The sequence below is a fragment of the Scyliorhinus canicula genome, chromosome 4, assembly GCF_902713615.1.
Source record: "Scyliorhinus canicula chromosome 4, sScyCan1.1, whole genome shotgun sequence".
NCBI lineage: Eukaryota > Metazoa > Chordata > Chondrichthyes > Carcharhiniformes > Scyliorhinidae > Scyliorhinus > Scyliorhinus canicula.
The window spans coordinates 104,606,541-104,623,266 of NC_052149.1; the positions used below are offsets into that span (position 1 = coordinate 104,606,541).

The following is a 16,726-nucleotide window of genomic DNA, read 5'->3' on the forward strand; positions in this document are numbered from 1 at the left end:
GCAAGCCCCCTCTCCAACTCCCTCGCAAGCCTGAGCACTCGTTTCCAGAATCCGCAGGCCCTGAAATGCTGCGGCCTGTACTTCGACTCCGCCCCCAAACGACACGTACGACTCATGGGGGCCGCCATCTTGGCCACCCCCCTCCACGCGGCCGGCCATGTGCGACTCATGGGGGCCGCCATCTTGGGCGCCATCTTCCTCGCCGCCCGCCACGTGCGATCCACGGGGGTGGCCATCTTCTTCCAACTCAGAAATTTGTCTAGAAGAATACGAATTCAGAGGGCAGTCATCACGGGGCCACTCCAGCACAGCTGATCAAGCCGCCGACTACCCGCAACTCAGCGCAGTGACACTGGACCAGTCGTGTCCAAAACACCTCCGAAATTCAATGATGACCATTCAAATAACGGATACAGGACACCGTGCCTCTTCGACTCCGGTAGCACCGAGAGCTTCGTACACCCAGAACTGGTAAGACGCTGTTCGCTCCCTATTTTCCCTGCACGGCAAACTATCTCCCTCGTTTCAGGCTCCCACTCTGTTCACCTCCAAGGGCGCACCGTCGCGACCCTAACGATCCAGGGCACCAGCTACTCAAACTTCCAGCTGTATGTGCTCCCTGAACTCTGCGCCCCACTCCTACTGGGACTCGATTTCCAGTGCAACCTCAAAAGCCTCACACTCAGCTTCGGCGGGCCCTTGCCCCCACTCACTATTTGCAGCCTCGCCACATTAAAAATCGACCCCCCTCTACTCTTTGCCAATCTCACGCTGGACTGCAAACCCATAGCCACTCGCAGCAGGCGATACAGCCTGCAGGACAGGGTGTTAATCAGAACCGAGGTCCATAGGCTCCTACGTGAGGGGATCATAGAGGCCAGTAACAGTCCCTGGAGAGCTCAGGTGGTGGTCGTCAAGACCGGGGACAAATTCCGAATGGTAGTGGACTATAGCCAGACTATTAATCGGTTCACGCTCCTTGATGCGTATCCCCTCGCCAGAATTGCAGACATGGTGAATCAGATCGCCCATTATCAAGTCTTCTCCACGGTGGATCTGAAGTCTGCATACCACCAGCTCCCAATCCGCCCGGAAGACCGCCACTTCACTGCGTTTGAGGCCGACGGCGCCTCTTCCACTTCCTCTGGGTTCCCTTTAGCATCACTAATGGGGTCTCGGTGTTCCAACGAGCAATGGACCGAATGGTGGACGAGTACGGGCTGCGGGCCATGTTTCCGTACCTGGATAACGTCACCATCTGCGGCCACGACCAGCAGGGCCACGACCAGCAGGACCATGACGCTAACCTCGATCGATTTCTCCAGATGGCCCAGAAGCTCAACCTCGCGTATAACATGGAGAAATGCGTTTTCCGCACAACCAGGCTAGCCATCCTCAGCTATGTCGTGGAGAACGGAGTTCTGGGCCCCGACCCGGACTCTTAGAACTCCCTCTCCCTCATTGTCCCAGGGCCCTCAAAAGGTGCCTGGGATTTTTCTCTTACTATGCCCTGTGGGTCCCTCAGTATGCGGACAAAGCCCACCCACTATTTAAGGCCACACTCTTCCCTCGATCGGATGAGGCTCGTCAGGCCTTCACTCGTATCAAGGAGGACATCGCCAAAGTGGCTATGCGGGCGGTGGATGAATCCGTCCCCTTTCAGGTAGAGAGCGATGCCTCAGAGGTCGCCCTCACACTAAACCAGGCGGGGAGACCAGTCACCTTCTTCTCCTGAACCCTCTCTGCTTCAGAACTTCGACACTCCTTAGTCAAAAAGGAAGCACAAGCCATCCTGGAAGCTATACGTCACTGGAGGCACTACCTCGCAAAAAGGAGGTTCACCCTCATCACCGACCAAAGATCGGTTGCCTTTATGTTCGACAACTCTCAAAGGGGCAAAATCAAAAATGATAAGATCCTACGGTGGAGGATCGAACTCTCCACCTACAAGTACGACATTATGTACCGACCGGTGAAGCTCAAGGAGCCCCCAGATGCCCTGTCCCGCGGCACGTACGCCAGCGCGCAAGAGGACCGCCTGAAAGCTATCCACAATGACCTCTGCCACCCGGGGGTCACCTGGCTCGCCCACTACGTCAAAGCCCGAAATCTGCCTTTCTCCACTGAAGAGGTAAAAGCCATCATCAGGGTCTGCCCGATCTGTGCGGAGTGCAAACCACACTTCTATAGACCAGACAGGGCCCACCTGGTCAAGTCCTCCCGGCCCTTTGAACGCCTCGCTATTGATTTCAAAGGGCCACTTCCCTCGACCAATAGGAATGTGTACTTCTTGAACGTCATCGACGAGTTCTCTCGCTTTCCCTTTGCTATCCCGTGCCCCGATATGACCTCCCACACAGTCATTAGGGCCCTGTACAGCATCTTCACCCTGTTTAGTTTCCCCAACTATGTACACAGCGACAGGGGTTTGAGCTTTATGAGCGACGAGCTGCGTCAGTACCTGCTCGAAAAGGGCATTGCCTCGAGCAGGACTACCAGCTACAACCCCAGGGGGAACGGGCAGGTGGAGAGGGAGAATGCGACGGTCTGGAAGGCCGTCCTATTGACCCTCCGGTCCAGGATGCTCCCTACCTCCCATTGGCAAGAAGTTCTCCCCGACGCGCTCCATGCTATTAGGTCCCTCCTATGTACGGCCACCAACCAGACCCCTCAAGAGTGGCTATTTGTTTTTTCAAGGGGCACGACCACGGGGGTTTTGCTCCCAGCATGGTTGAAGACACCGGGGCCGGTTCCCCTCCGGAAGCACGTCCGGACTCACAAAACTGACCCACTTGTAGAGAGAGTGCTCCTGCTCCATTCAAACCCACACTACGCATTTATAGAGTACCCTGACGGACGTCAGGACACCGTTTCCCTCCGGGACCTGGCGCCTGCAGGATCCAACTCCGACACTACCTCCGCTGAGATACCCCTCGCACTATACCCCTCCCAACCCCCCGCGCCCGGTGCCCACACACCTGCAGTTTCGCTGCCCGTGCTCCGCGCCCTTGGGTTTCCGGCGCTCCCCGTCACCAGTCGAACCAGTCGGATACGAATCTCTGACCGAATCACCCCCGGAGTCCGCCATGGTCCCCTCGCCGACCGCCACCGCCCAGCCACCAGAAGAGGCTGCATCTCCGGTGCTTTGTCGATCCCAGAGGACGACTCGGCCGCTGGATTGACTGAATTTGTGATTTATAACCTGTAAATTGTAACTTGTAACTCGTAATTTGGATTTTGTAGACACATCACCCCTGCTGGACTCAATTGTTTTACAGGGGGTGAATGTGGTGAATCACAGTTCGTGTAATTCACACTGTTATATATGATGTACTGTGTCTATGTAAGCTTGGTATACGAGCAGTTGCGCGGCTCTGCCCATAGGGGGAGATGAGGAGTTTGTACTGGGCTCGACCCTTGGCTCCGCCTATGGCTCCGCCCATGGATCCTCCCACTAACCGGAAGTATAAAGCTTGGCAGTCGTGAGCCTGCCTGCCAGTTCATCACGTCGCAGGCAGGCTCTGTTGTAAGACTATTAAAACCACTGTTCACTTCCAACCACGTGTCGTGTGAATTGATGGTCACGTCACACATTACATTCCCTCACACACTTATCCCAGCCAAAAAGATGACACTGGTTGTGCTGGAGCGCACCCAAACCACTGATGGGTTGGCTGGGGTCAGATGGCACTCATGGGGGTGCCCTGGGGGGGACAGCTATATGACCCATGGCACCAGGTTCAAAATGGGCTGTTATCGGTGTGCGCAGCTGCATGGCTACCTTACCGGCTGTGGCAATGGTGCTCCATGACTATCCACCCCGCCCCATAGCCCACCTCCTGGCCAACTCCCACTACTCACCCAGCCTTGGCAGAAGCCCCGAGCCAGCAGCACAACTATCAGCAAACTATGGCGATATTGGAAACTTTCTGGACCCCCTCTCTCTCCCTCAGCAGCCGCCACGCCGGTTTCATGATTTTTAAAAGCAGAAGTGAAGCATGCCGTTGGGAACTCAGCCCATCGGAGTCGGAGAATCGCGGAGGCCCTGGAGAGTACTGGGCCGAGCCCGCTAATGATATGCAAACAATGCCTACTGTACGTGTGGAGTGAAAAGCATTGATGTCATTCTCAAGGTGATGGAGAATCGTGATTAGGGGTCAAATCGCCGCCTGCTGCGACTTTAGCTTTGGAAGCTATTCTCCGTCAAATGGCATTTCCCGATTTCAGCGTCGGCTAACGGAGAATCCCACCCCTTACTTTTGAAGGGAAAATGAGAGTAGGCAGGCATTTCCTCTCTGCAAAACATTAAACCTCCGGTCTTGCAAATTTCAGGTGCTCAAATACTCAGGACAGCTGGCTACTTTGGGTATTTAAGGCATTCCAAATTCATTAGACACCTAAATCTATAATTCCACAAGGTTCTAGGCTACTTTTTATCCCTCCGAGATGTTTAGAAAATGGTAAGGTGGTGGATGGAAGTCAAAAATTAACTTTTTTGTGTCCAGAATGGAGTAGTTTTCATATTTTTCAGATTGAAAATTGTTTGAGAGAACGTTTTTATACAATGTGGAATGGACTAAAAACAGATCCAATATCTATTATAATTAGAACTTGGGAAAGAAAGGCTATGTGAAAGACTATTCCACTGAAATTGGAGCTATTGTCAAATCTAATATACATTAATTCCTTCTTGTTCAGGCAGTTTTCAAAGATATGCATTTGAAAGATGTTTGAAGTGCATTTTGAAATGGCAGAAGTGAAATTTTTAAGAGTGATTCTGTGATCCCAGTAGAGACGCTACGCTTGGAGGGAACTGCGAAAGGTGATAGGACTACAGCATTACAGCCCAGATTATCCACTCTATGCTTCTGTCGAGTAAAGCTATTTGATGGGAGTGTAGGATTACGGAGTCAAGTGTGACGAGGATTTTAGTTACTGCCTCACATTTGGGTGATGTAGCCTGCTGTGTGTATTTTTGTACCATCAATGTCACTTCCAAGCATCAAGAACACACATACTGCACATTCGGGGCAAAGGGATTGTTTTTTTTTAAGTTCAGATCGAGCTAAGAATTCAAATCATTTTGAAAACTCAGTTTGAGAAACAGAGTTATTCCTCTCAGGTTTTAATGAAGAAACGCTGGTTCATAATCCGACAAAGGAATTTATTTTTAATTTAAAGAAGACCAATAAATTGGCCTCTTTGTTCTGCAAAAGTGCTCAATATTGCTGAATTCACATGAACATTGTCACACCTATATTTTTGACATTTGTTTTGGCTTTTGCCTGCTCTCTGTCCTAGTATACTGTAGTATTAATATGTTTATGCTTTCAAGTCATTTTCATTGTAGTTAAGGCAAAGAGTGCAGTCATAATGTTAATTTGCTTCTGGATGAACAATGTGATCTTGGGCTCTCTGTATGTGTGTTGGAGTGCACATACTTTGTGTTGTCACATCACTACTCGTGCTCACAATCACACCAGCAGCAGTGTACTGTGAAATAAAAATCAGAGTTGTAGTGTAATTCAAGTTGCGTTAGACTTCCTACACAGCACCTATGGAGTGCAACCACTACTTTCAGGGAGGTTTTATTGCTAGTGTTATTTTGAAAATAAAAAAGTTACAGATAGTATATGCAAATACGTAGTAATGTGGTGCTAACACTGCAACAAAAAAATCGATGGGTGGGTGTTAACTTTACAAGAGAAGGACAGCATAGTGACCACTTATCCAGTACTCGTAAGACTAGTAAGTGGAAGTTATACTTTCACGAGGTGTTATATCTGTTTTTCTATCCACAATTCCTGTAGGTGATAAGAAAAGGTTGGCTAACCATAAGCAACATTAGCATCATCAAAGGAGGCTCCAAGGAATACTGGTTTGTATTGACTGCAGAGAGTCTCTGTTGGTTCAAGGATGAAGAGGTAAGAAGACATTCATGTTCCATCACAACTGTGTAATTCACCGTAATTATTCTCTCCAAAGGATGTTGCTGCATATGGCTGTTGAATTCTTAAATCGCCAACTGGTGTAGTGTGTTGATTCACCAAACTCTTCAATGCTGAGTGTAGGAGCTGGACCAATGTCCTCATTAGAAGCGAGAGATAATTAAAGGACAAGCCTTTCAATGTTAATGTTGAGTAACTCCTTCACCAATTTGGGCACTGTTGTATACCTCTTTCATTAGCTGGGGAAGTAGCATGTGGCTACACACAGTGATATATTTTAGAATACCTTCATTTCAAATCTGATTAGGCAGTTGGAATGCCTCTCTCTTTTCTGTAACTTTTCAGGATCCTCTGTGAAATGTTTTCAAGACAATCTTAACTTAGTTCCTAATGGGCACAACTCCACAGTATAAAGCCAATTCAAAAATTCAACATGGGTGGTAAATTTGTAAGTTCATTCAAAGTCACAAGATGTGGTAGGTATGGAAAATGGAAAAGTGATTTTGGCACGGCAGTGGCTTCAAGTCTGAGCTTGGATTTAAACACAATGTTAGGGTCAACTAGTAAGTTTGGTGGCACAGTGGTTACTACTGCTGCCTCGATTCCGACCTTGGGTGACTGTGTGGAGTGACTGTGTGGAGTTTGTGCATGCACCCCATGTAGTGTGGGTTTCTACAGGTGTTCCGATTTGTTCCCACAGTTCAAAGATGTGCAGGCTAGGTTGATTGGCCATGCTAAATTGCCCCTTAATGTCCAACGGTTATGTGGGATGACCGGGATAGGGCATAGGCAGGGTGGTCTTTCAGAGGGTCGGTGCAGACTCGATGGGCTGAATAGCCTACTTCTGCACTGTAGTGATTTCATAAATTGCTTTGCTCTGTTTATAGTAGAAGTAGCCCTGCCCTAGAAGTGTTTGGTATCATCATCTTCTCTCCCCTTAGCTATCTTCTCTCCCCTTAGCTCAGTGGGCTAGACACCTGATTTGTGATGCAGAACAAGGCCAGCAGTGCCGGTTCAATTCCCGTACCAGCTGAGAATTCTGAATTCTCCCTCTGTGTACCCGAGCAGGCGCCAGAATATGGCGACTAGGGGCTTTTCACAATAACTTCATTGCAGTGTTAATCTAAGCCTACTTGTGACAATAAAGATTATTATTATTATAGCATCAATGGCAACTTGCAGTTTATTATGTGTCTAATGTAGTAAATTGCCCAAAGGTGCTTCCCAGCGATGTTGTCAAATAAAAATAGATCTTGAGCGATAGACTGAGATAGGAGGATGACCAAATAATTGGTATAAGAAGTATGACGAGAAACAAATATAAAAAGCATAATGGAGAAAATGAATTTAACATACCAGAATGATTTTATTCCACAGATGTGCCAATTGTATTTCACCCAAAATAATGTAGCTATAAGAAAAGTACTTTTTAAAAAGCAACTATTTATTAACAGTGAAGAGACTGGCAACTACCAGTTTAAAAAATGAACGCACAGTTGTGAAAGACAGTAGTATTTTCTCATGGAAACAGTTAACTGTAGTTTAAGCTTAAGATATAAATAGCTTTTTGTTAACTCTGTTGGGGAGAGTTTCACAGCTCAGAAATGTGATAATTAACTGTGTGAGAGTTTGAACAATAAACTTGAGTTAATTCCTTCCAGGCAACAGGTTCTAAATTACATTTAAAATTGGTTAGCCCCCCCCCCCCCCCCCCCAAACTATGACGGTCATATGATTGATGGTGTGATGCAGTCTATTCTTCACTTTTAAGGTGTTATTAAGTTAAGAGGCATGTGATTTCCGAAAATAAATTTACTGTACTGATTTGAGAGCCATAATAATATGCCATATTGCACATATGTAATATAACACAGATCGGCCAATTATCAGTTATGACTAGAGTCAGTAAAAAATGAACAATATATTTTTTGTGAACCCAGTAGGTATGAGTATGGTATAGAATTGTGGCCCAGAATTTTCTGGGCAGGTAACAGCGAATATGATGCATGTGCTGTTATTATTATGTAAATCACCCGGCAACCTGCGGTACGGAAGAGGTACCCAATGACTTGTGAATCATAAGTTGCTGTACAGTTTGTGCCGCTCTCCCATTTTGCACCTAATTTGGTTCTATTCACCCTGTTTCTGTTTCTGTTGTTTCTTTGTTATTTTCCCAATTCATAAATCTCATTGCTTAAGATAGACTGTTGGTCACATTGTTCACCAGTATCCCTTGTGCCCCATTACACTTACCATGCTGTTAACAGATCAAATCACACTTACAGCAATTTGCAGAACCAAGAAATTTGCGGAACCAAACTATTTGAAGCCGAAGGGTAAGGATAAACAACTAACTAAACGGAGCATGCTGTGAGATGCTCTGTTCCAACAAACCTTGGGGTTTGGCGGGTATATATGTGGGATAATTTTCATGTTACCTTGCAACAAAATATATTTATGCTGAATATTTTATTATATTAAAATGATCCTGCTAAAGTTCATTTTAGCTAAGGGATAAAAGCATTTATAGAACAATGCATTACTGATTACTCATAGGTAGAAGAGTACCTTGAGGAATATAAACATTAGCAGCTACGTTGACTCACTCAAAATTTGCTCCATGATCAGGGTATTAAGATACCTGTAAGGGACTTCCACCTCGAGTCATTTTAGAAGAGTGACATCCACATACCACTATTCTCCTTTCACATTTGGACTAAGGACCAAGTCTCTACAGGTAGGCTAGGCTCATTTAAGTTTCTGCTTGCTTTCTTAATCAGAAGGCCCAACTGACCCAAAATTTAATGGGACAATGCTGTTGCTGAATAGCTGAATAAGGCAACAGAGCTTTTTACATTGTAGAGTGCCGACCTTCAACTCTGCAGTTGTCTGCACCCGTATAATTTGATAGTACCAACAAGGAATTCCAGCACTATTGCAGTCACAAAGTGTATTTTTTTGGAAGTATTATTAAGTTGGGAAATTGCTATTTGTGTTCAACTGTATGAGCTTCTTGTTAGCTCCTTCACAGAACCAGCACAGACATAACAAGCCAAATGGCCTCCTTCCGTACTGCGATTATTCTGTGATTCTGTGTGTTAACTCCAATTTAAATGTTGTGTCCCTACAAGTGTTTGACAGTTCAGGAATCTAATGAGCTTGAGCAGTGATAACACTGTTGTCCGTTGATCCAAACAAAATATTCATTCTGTGTGAATGATTTCCATCTCGAAATACAAGTTAAACATCTCAGTAATTGAAAGTAAATTAACTGGTCAGTACAGTGTTGTAAAGTACCCATTAATTTTGTATTTTTTTTAATAAGAAGGCTGATTGGTGATGAAACATTTTAAAATATGTAATATATTGTATGAAACTACATGACAGACGTTGCACATTGTTACTTGTAAAATTGAAGCCACTGAAAAATATTTAATTATCCTTATTAGGTTCCTTTTCATTTCAAGCAATGGTAAGCCACCGCTAAAGTGTATAAATATCAGGAAATTTAATGATTGAAAACATATTTTTTATGACTGAACATTATAACAGTGAAAACTGTACAGAGTTAGACATGCTTCTTTAATGCTGGTGAAGTGTCAAAATGCAGTTCTTTCAGATAGTTTCAAAAGTATCTACTTCTTTAAAACTTGTACAGCTCTTTGTCCAATCAAACCAATCCAATTAACGTTTGGATTACCCATAAACTCTTTTATTTTTCATATCACTACATTAGTGAAAAAAATAATTGTACATCAGTCAAAACATGTAGCCATCACACTTGATGAGGAAGAAAAGTGAACTGACAAAGCAGCAGTATTGCATTGCTGAAGATGGTATTTTAATAAATCTCATGAAGCCTTTTGTAGTGAGAATGGTTCTTCAGATTTTTTCCGGTTGAGTGGCTGTCAGTCAGGCTGGGTTGTCATGTGACTGCCTGTCTGTGCCTGCTGTACAGGTGAGAGGATTTTCTGCACAGCAAGTGTAGACAGGCAGACACATGACAACTCCTACCAGCCACTGCTAGGTTTCCTTAGCATTTGTGTTCTTCTGTGTCATAAGTGTAACGGTAGACAATGATCTTCCAAAACAGTTGACAGGACAACATTCATTTTGCACTCTTTTCATAATACATGTTGAAATAGGTTTTTGGTTATGTAACAATCACAAATATGCAATGGAGCACAGAAGGAATCACATTTATTCTCAAACAAAAAAAAATACTGGACAATCTCAGCAGGTCTAACAGCATCTGGAGAGAAGGGAGAGCTAGCTTTTCATGTCTGGATGACTCTTTGTCTGAGCATTTACTTTTAGATGTACATAGACTGTGTGAGCGTAAAGATTAGTTCTTACTCCAAAGTAAGTTATTATTTATATCCAGATGTATGCATTTTGATGTTCTGTATTCCATCCCTCTTTTCACTTTTCTGCCGTCCCCCCCCACCTCCCACACACATCATTGGATGACCGATCTGAGCACCTAGTTACAGTTTGGCTCGATGTAATTGCAGATGAGACGTTTTTCATGAAGGCCCTTCCTTCTCAACCTTGCCCCTTACCTGAGGCGTGGTGATCTTCAGGTTAAATCACCACCAATCAGCTTTCCCACTCAAAGTGGAAAGCAGCCTGGTCATCAGGGACTATGGCAACTTGACTGCACCTAGCCTAAAAACAGGTGGGTGGCGTGGGAAATGCTTTCACATAGCTGAAAAGAGGAATGTATCATGAATTGTGATACTAAATAAATAAAAGACAATTCCTGTGTGTGGCGAGAGCATACCATATATAGATATATGCTTACTATATTTTTAAAATCAGGCATTAGTATGAGTACTCTGCATCATACAGTAAGAAAAATTGCTTTGTACTAGTTTGTAGCGATATCTGAATGCTTCAGTAATCAATTTGTATATTATTACATTTATTACTATTGGGTAATGCTATTGCTGTACGTCAGTCTGTTTACATGAGGGAAATAATGCCAATGTTTAATGTTGCTGACTTAATGTTGCAAATGTTTTGTTATGAAAAGCTTGCATTTATTTCGTGTCAGAAACAATTCATCCGACATTTTGAAGTGCACTGATTGCTCAACAGGCAGGCTGCCGAATTGATGAGATTCTGATAGAGCTATTCTTAATTATTATTAATGCACAATGTGACAAAATATTTGATTTTGATTGTTGTGAAATCCACATAATCTGAACTATATTGGATCCAATATTGGATCCATTAATTGAATGTTGGGAAATGTTATTGTTGGTGATATGTTATAATTGGTCTATAGTTATTACAGTTGAGGCTATATGCAAAAAGATACAGGTAATTTATTACTGAGGGTTTAAACTTTTGATGTTAACAAATAATTCTTGCCATACATTGGTTACAATTTGCAGCTGTCCAGGACTTTACTGTTAGGATCAACAGATTGTATTGAATCATGCAAGTTTGTTTGTCCTGATAAATTAGACTGGCTTCAGGCAGCGTTATGCTTCACTGGATAGATAAGATCATACAATATGAAAATAAACTCTGTATTACTGGTCTCTCAAGTCCACAACCTTTAAAACTACAAAAATGGTATGCGTTATGCAGTGTATGTACTGGCAGGCGTGCAGGAAATGGATATTTGTAAATGTTTATTTTGAGCTGAATACCATCTAGTAATGAAACCTTCGCCTACTGGCCAATATCCTGGTTTTTATACAAAGTTTTGACGTATGGTGCAGTTGTTGATTCGTGGAAATTGCATGTTTATTTTCAAACAGCTACATTTCCGCTTAAGCTTAATTTTAAAAAACAGACGCTTTATGTTTTGAACACTTTTCCCTTCCTTTTGCATTGTTGAAAGCAATTAGCAAGTGCAATTTTAGGTGTGTATCTTTGTGTGCTAATTATTTTTTTTAAAAAACCAACGGAGAGGTACGCATTTTCCCCAAGGGTACACATCTTGAGTGTATAACTGAATTGAAAATGAAATTTACTTCTTATTACAAAAGTGGAACTGGTTGTTACTGCCAGGTAATTTAAGCCCTATCAGATGTTAATGCTTTGAAGGTTCTAAGAGGTTTTTAAAAAACTATAATACAGTACTTTAAAAAAAAGAAAATTGAATCAGAGCATTATTGAGACATTGGCCCTGTTTCAGAAATTTTTCCTGCTAACGTTTTTCTTTGATGTGAAGGAGTTGAAAAATTACCCAATACACAATTTTCTGCCTCTTGTCACTTTCCATGGAGATTTGAGGCTTGGGTGGTCCATTGCTGGTGCCTAGCTAATATAAACAATTTAGTAGGCCAGCAAGAACAACAAGATTGAGAATAAGTACAAAGAAACAGAGACTTGCGAATTGTGTGAAATTTGCAGCTACTTAACTAGAAAAAAGCCTTATTTCCCAAAAAAAATTCCTGCTCCCTCATATTAAATTCAGCTTCCCCATCCACACAAAGGCAGTGGAATTAAGGCTGCAAATTCACATCTGGTGACTGCAATCGTCTTTGTGTGGCCAACTGACAGCTAATTTTCACTGCTTATGTAATTTGGTGCAACGTTGATAAAGTTTTGAATTGGAGATTGCAAGTCTGAATGCAGTAGTCTACCATACATTACTGTATTAATCTATCTGTTTTTAATTAGCAAAAATGTGTGCTCAAATCATAAAAACTGGCCTATCTGCAATTTTTTAAAGCCTTTAGGTACTTAGTTGATAAAATCTTTTATTATGCCTTAATGCTGTTATATGCAAACTGCTTTCGGCAAAATGTTTGTTCTTTACTGAGAATCATAATAGTCATTTCAACTCTAAGACCTGATGTAAAGCCAGACGCAGTCTGTTTCCCATCGTTTAGTATAGAGATTATCTCTTCACTGGGTGATTCCTAAAAAGTGCTCAGTGACTCGAGTGAACAGAAGAGGGTCATTTCAGAGTAAGTTTGATCTGTGTTTGAAAAGTTAATCTATCGTTTATAATTTACTAATTATGCTATTATAAAGTATAGCTTTTAAAACCTTTTCCAGGGGCAGCACGGTGGCCTAGTGGTTAGCACAACCGCCTCACGGCGCTGAGGTCCCAGGTTCGACCCCGGCTCTGGGTCACTGTCCGTGTGGAGTTTGCACATTCTCCCCGTGTCTGCGTGGGTTTCGCCCCCACAACCCTAAAATGTGCAGAGTAGGTGGATTGGCCATGCTAAATTGCCCCTTAATTGGAAAAAATAATTGGCTAATCTAAATTTATAAAAAAAAAAAAAAAAACCTTTTCCAGTGAGAATATTGAACAGTTTTCACACTAAATATGTGGAAATCAATTCTTCCCATCAAATGAGAAACCAAGTTGATCAGTGGAATGATGCTGGAGATCTGTCAACAGACATGTGAAATTAGTGATGTGTTATTTAGCCTCATAGAAAATAAAATTTCAGAGTACAGGAATTCCTATGAGGATGCCCGTAAGACCTGACTCGTATTTTGAATTCCTTAAGCACTCCTTTTTCCGAGACATATGCCAAGCAGCTGTAGATGTTTTATCTCTGCAATAAAATTGGATTTGATCTAAACTGAAGCTGCTAAAAACAGGAGGATTACTGCTTTAGACATAGATTAAATTGTTTAATACTGTACCATATAATTGCCTAATTGTAAGAATTTTGTTTTAAAATGATAATGTGCAGGGATTTATATGTTTTGTCCCTATTGGGTACATTTCAACCTATGATATTTGATTCTGAACTATTTTGTATTTCATTTTATTTTAAGTTAGTAAATGTTGCTTCCCTTCTGAAACATTATTTACCATCGCTATTTGTAACAAAGCAAATTAGAAATGTCTTCTTTAATTGTTAACTTCAGCCACCTTATGCAAAAGTTTTTTTTTACCAACTATGGGGCCACGGTTTAGGTATCTTTATTTTTCTTCTTTCCCTGGTGGCTAGCCCAGTTTGATTTATTCTGTTTTGTATGTGCAGCTGGAATTTTACCAAATGTAATTTCTGGAGAAATGTGCAAAAAAACTTAAGAAAATTAACATTCAGCATTTAAATCCAGAAATTTACACACACTCTCTAAAATTTCACACAGAATTTCTGAATGGTTGCCGGGTACCCCACAATTTTAGCACTCACCTCAGAATAATCTGTACCCTGTGGAGCCCCTCCGAAGAAGAATAAAAAAATTAATAATTGAAGGCTGGTTCACAAACTGCATGGCTAAATCAATGTGTGAAAAGTTGTAGTGAATGTGGTAGTCACATTAAATTTATCAATTGAATGTCTAAAAGGAAAGCATTTTTTTACTGCTGCTTCTATAATGCTACTATAAAATAAGCATTAAATTAAATCTTTGTACTAACAAAGTTGTACTTTTGGTTGTGAGATAAATGCTAACAGAAAAGTACAGTAGACTGTTTTCATTTTGCAGAGGACCTTTTGTGTTATTTACAGCAGAGTACCTAGCGTTGATTCTTCCTTTGATATGGTGCATATCTCCATTTGTGGTGGTAAGATCAGGTCAGTGAAGTTCGGCAGGTCATAGACCAGGTGTTGTCCAACATTAGGCCGAGGCATGTCTCCTGCTGCTAAGCTATGCGGTGAGAGCCTCCTGTTAGAAGAGTTCCTCATCTTTGCTGGACTTTTTCCCCCAAAAACAGAAGGTGAAGGAAAGAAAAATACTTGCTCTTACTGTAGCACCGTTCATCTGTCTTCCTTGAAAAGTGTGGAAACTTAACTGCTGCTGCTTTCCCATACCCAGTCTAACCAATGTGCAGACTACTGTACAACAATATTGTCCTGAACAGGTAGTCTGAACACTGGGGCGACGGAGCAGGACACTTTGACTTTTTCTTGTCTTCTGCCATCAAAGAATTTATACCTGCACACCAAGTTCACCATCCACTGTTGAGTGCGTTCACTGAAGTCTCTAAAAGGACTGTGATTTCCAGCCTTGACGTGGCACATTTGCAGGAGACAGGGATCTGGCAATGAATTTAGGACAAGAAAAAAAAGGGTGGGTTGGGCCTCGCAACCCATATATGGGATGATGTCACCCCAGGGAGATTGGGTATGCACTGTGCCGCTGGAGAGACCGCTAGAATTGCCTGCTCTCAGACATGGGTCTGTATATAAAATGGTACCAGATGTTTTAGTGTAATGCTAAACAGTCATTTCATCTTTCGGCCAGCTTTCTTAGCGAGGCAGGAAGTGGGCCCCTTGTATGGAAAAGCTGTAAAATCAAGATGAACCATTTTAGTGCAATAGTTTTGTACAGTTAACTAAAATATATATTACTGGTAGGAAAATTGGTCCATGTTTATGTTAGTAAATACTTTAGACTTATTGTGAAGGAAGCATTTGTTTCTAATTTGTAACAGTTTTATCCCAGTTTCCTGTTCAGTACAGAAAAGGGTATAGGCTCCTCTCAAATGCTAGAACTGTCAGTACTAAGAATCATGCCCTAGACTTGAACAGTAATTATAGCTACTTCCTGAAAGTGAAGCTCATGAAAAGTCTGGAGAAATGTTCTTTGTCATGGCCTACACATGAGTAATTAGTTCCACATGTGGCCTTCCTATTTCCTGTTAGCTATTTTGGCTAGTAAGCTGGCTGAATTGCTAGCTGATCTCTAAACTGAGATCTTTTAAGTCCAACTATCTTCTGAAAAATTATTTGAGTCATTTGTATACTTAATTGCATCTAGTGCAACAGCATGATAGTAAGCTGTGCTACAATCACTTCGACAGCACAGCTTTGAAACATCTTAAAGTTACTATGCAATTGAACACTGTTTAGACTAGGATGAATATGGAGTAAGCCTGTGTATATTTCCCTGCTGCTTCAAGTAAGACATTCTTGCTCTGTAGGTTCTGTCTGCCAAAGTCAGCACTGGATTTTTATTGATATGCTTCAGTAACAAAATACACTATTGTGAAGAAAGAGTGAAAACACTGCTTTAAATCAGAAACTAATGTATTCATGGAACCATATCTTAGACCCAGTTAATGTGAATTTGTTTAGTTTGAAATTTTGTTCAAAAGTAAAATGCATTCAACAACTCACCAGCTCTTGTGTGTAGAAATAGAAATGAATTACATGTAACAGATGTTGATGTGAAATGAAGTCACATGTTACACATTCTCGCTGAGCTTTAGTTTTGAATTTAATACATCATCTCTTCTTCCAGAATCTAGGAATATAAATTATTGAATCTGTACCATTTTTTTTCTATAAATTTAGAATACCCAATTATTTTTCCAATTAAGGGGCAATTTAGCATGGCTAATCCACCTAACCTGCACATCTTTGGGTTGTGGGGATGAAACCCACGCAAACACGGGGAGAATGTGCAAACTCCACACGGACAGTGACCCAGGGCCGGGATTCAAACCCAGGTCCTCAGCGCCATAGGCAGCAATGCTAACCACTGTGCCACCATGCTGTCCTGATTCCATACCATTTTAGCACAAAAGCCCTACTTTAATATAGTTCTGACTTTAAAAATGTGATTATGATGTAACAGTTATAAGAAACCATTAATGGATACTGGTTGATTTTACTTAGATTGAACATTATGTGTCCATGGTGGTTTATTATGGTAGGAAATTTTATTTAATTTTTTTAAACAGCAGATGGGATATTTCCACTTCAGATTACCAGTGCTGGCATTGAGGTACACTCAGTGCTGGTATCAAACAGTAACTTTAACAAATCAGCATTGAATGGTCAGAAAAACAAAAGTCCTCTTCCCTTTCAGCATGATGTACCATATCCTCAAATTAGGAAGAGTAT

The 16,726-nt window shown here is 42.1% G+C and overlaps 1 protein-coding gene across 5 annotated transcripts in view; it reads left to right on the plus strand.

The window, feature by feature from the left end:
* The window catches only part of dnm3a (dynamin 3a), a 338,917-nt gene that overhangs the window by 173,513 nt on the left and 148,678 nt on the right, over window positions 1-16,726 (plus strand). For all 5 annotated transcript variants that reach the window (XM_038794962.1, XM_038794965.1, XM_038794964.1 and 2 more), the window contains one exon: window positions 5,811-5,924. In XM_038794962.1, the coding sequence (XP_038650890.1) occupies window positions 5,811-5,924 (114 nt within the window). The remainder of the gene's footprint in view (window positions 1-5,810; window positions 5,925-16,726) is intronic.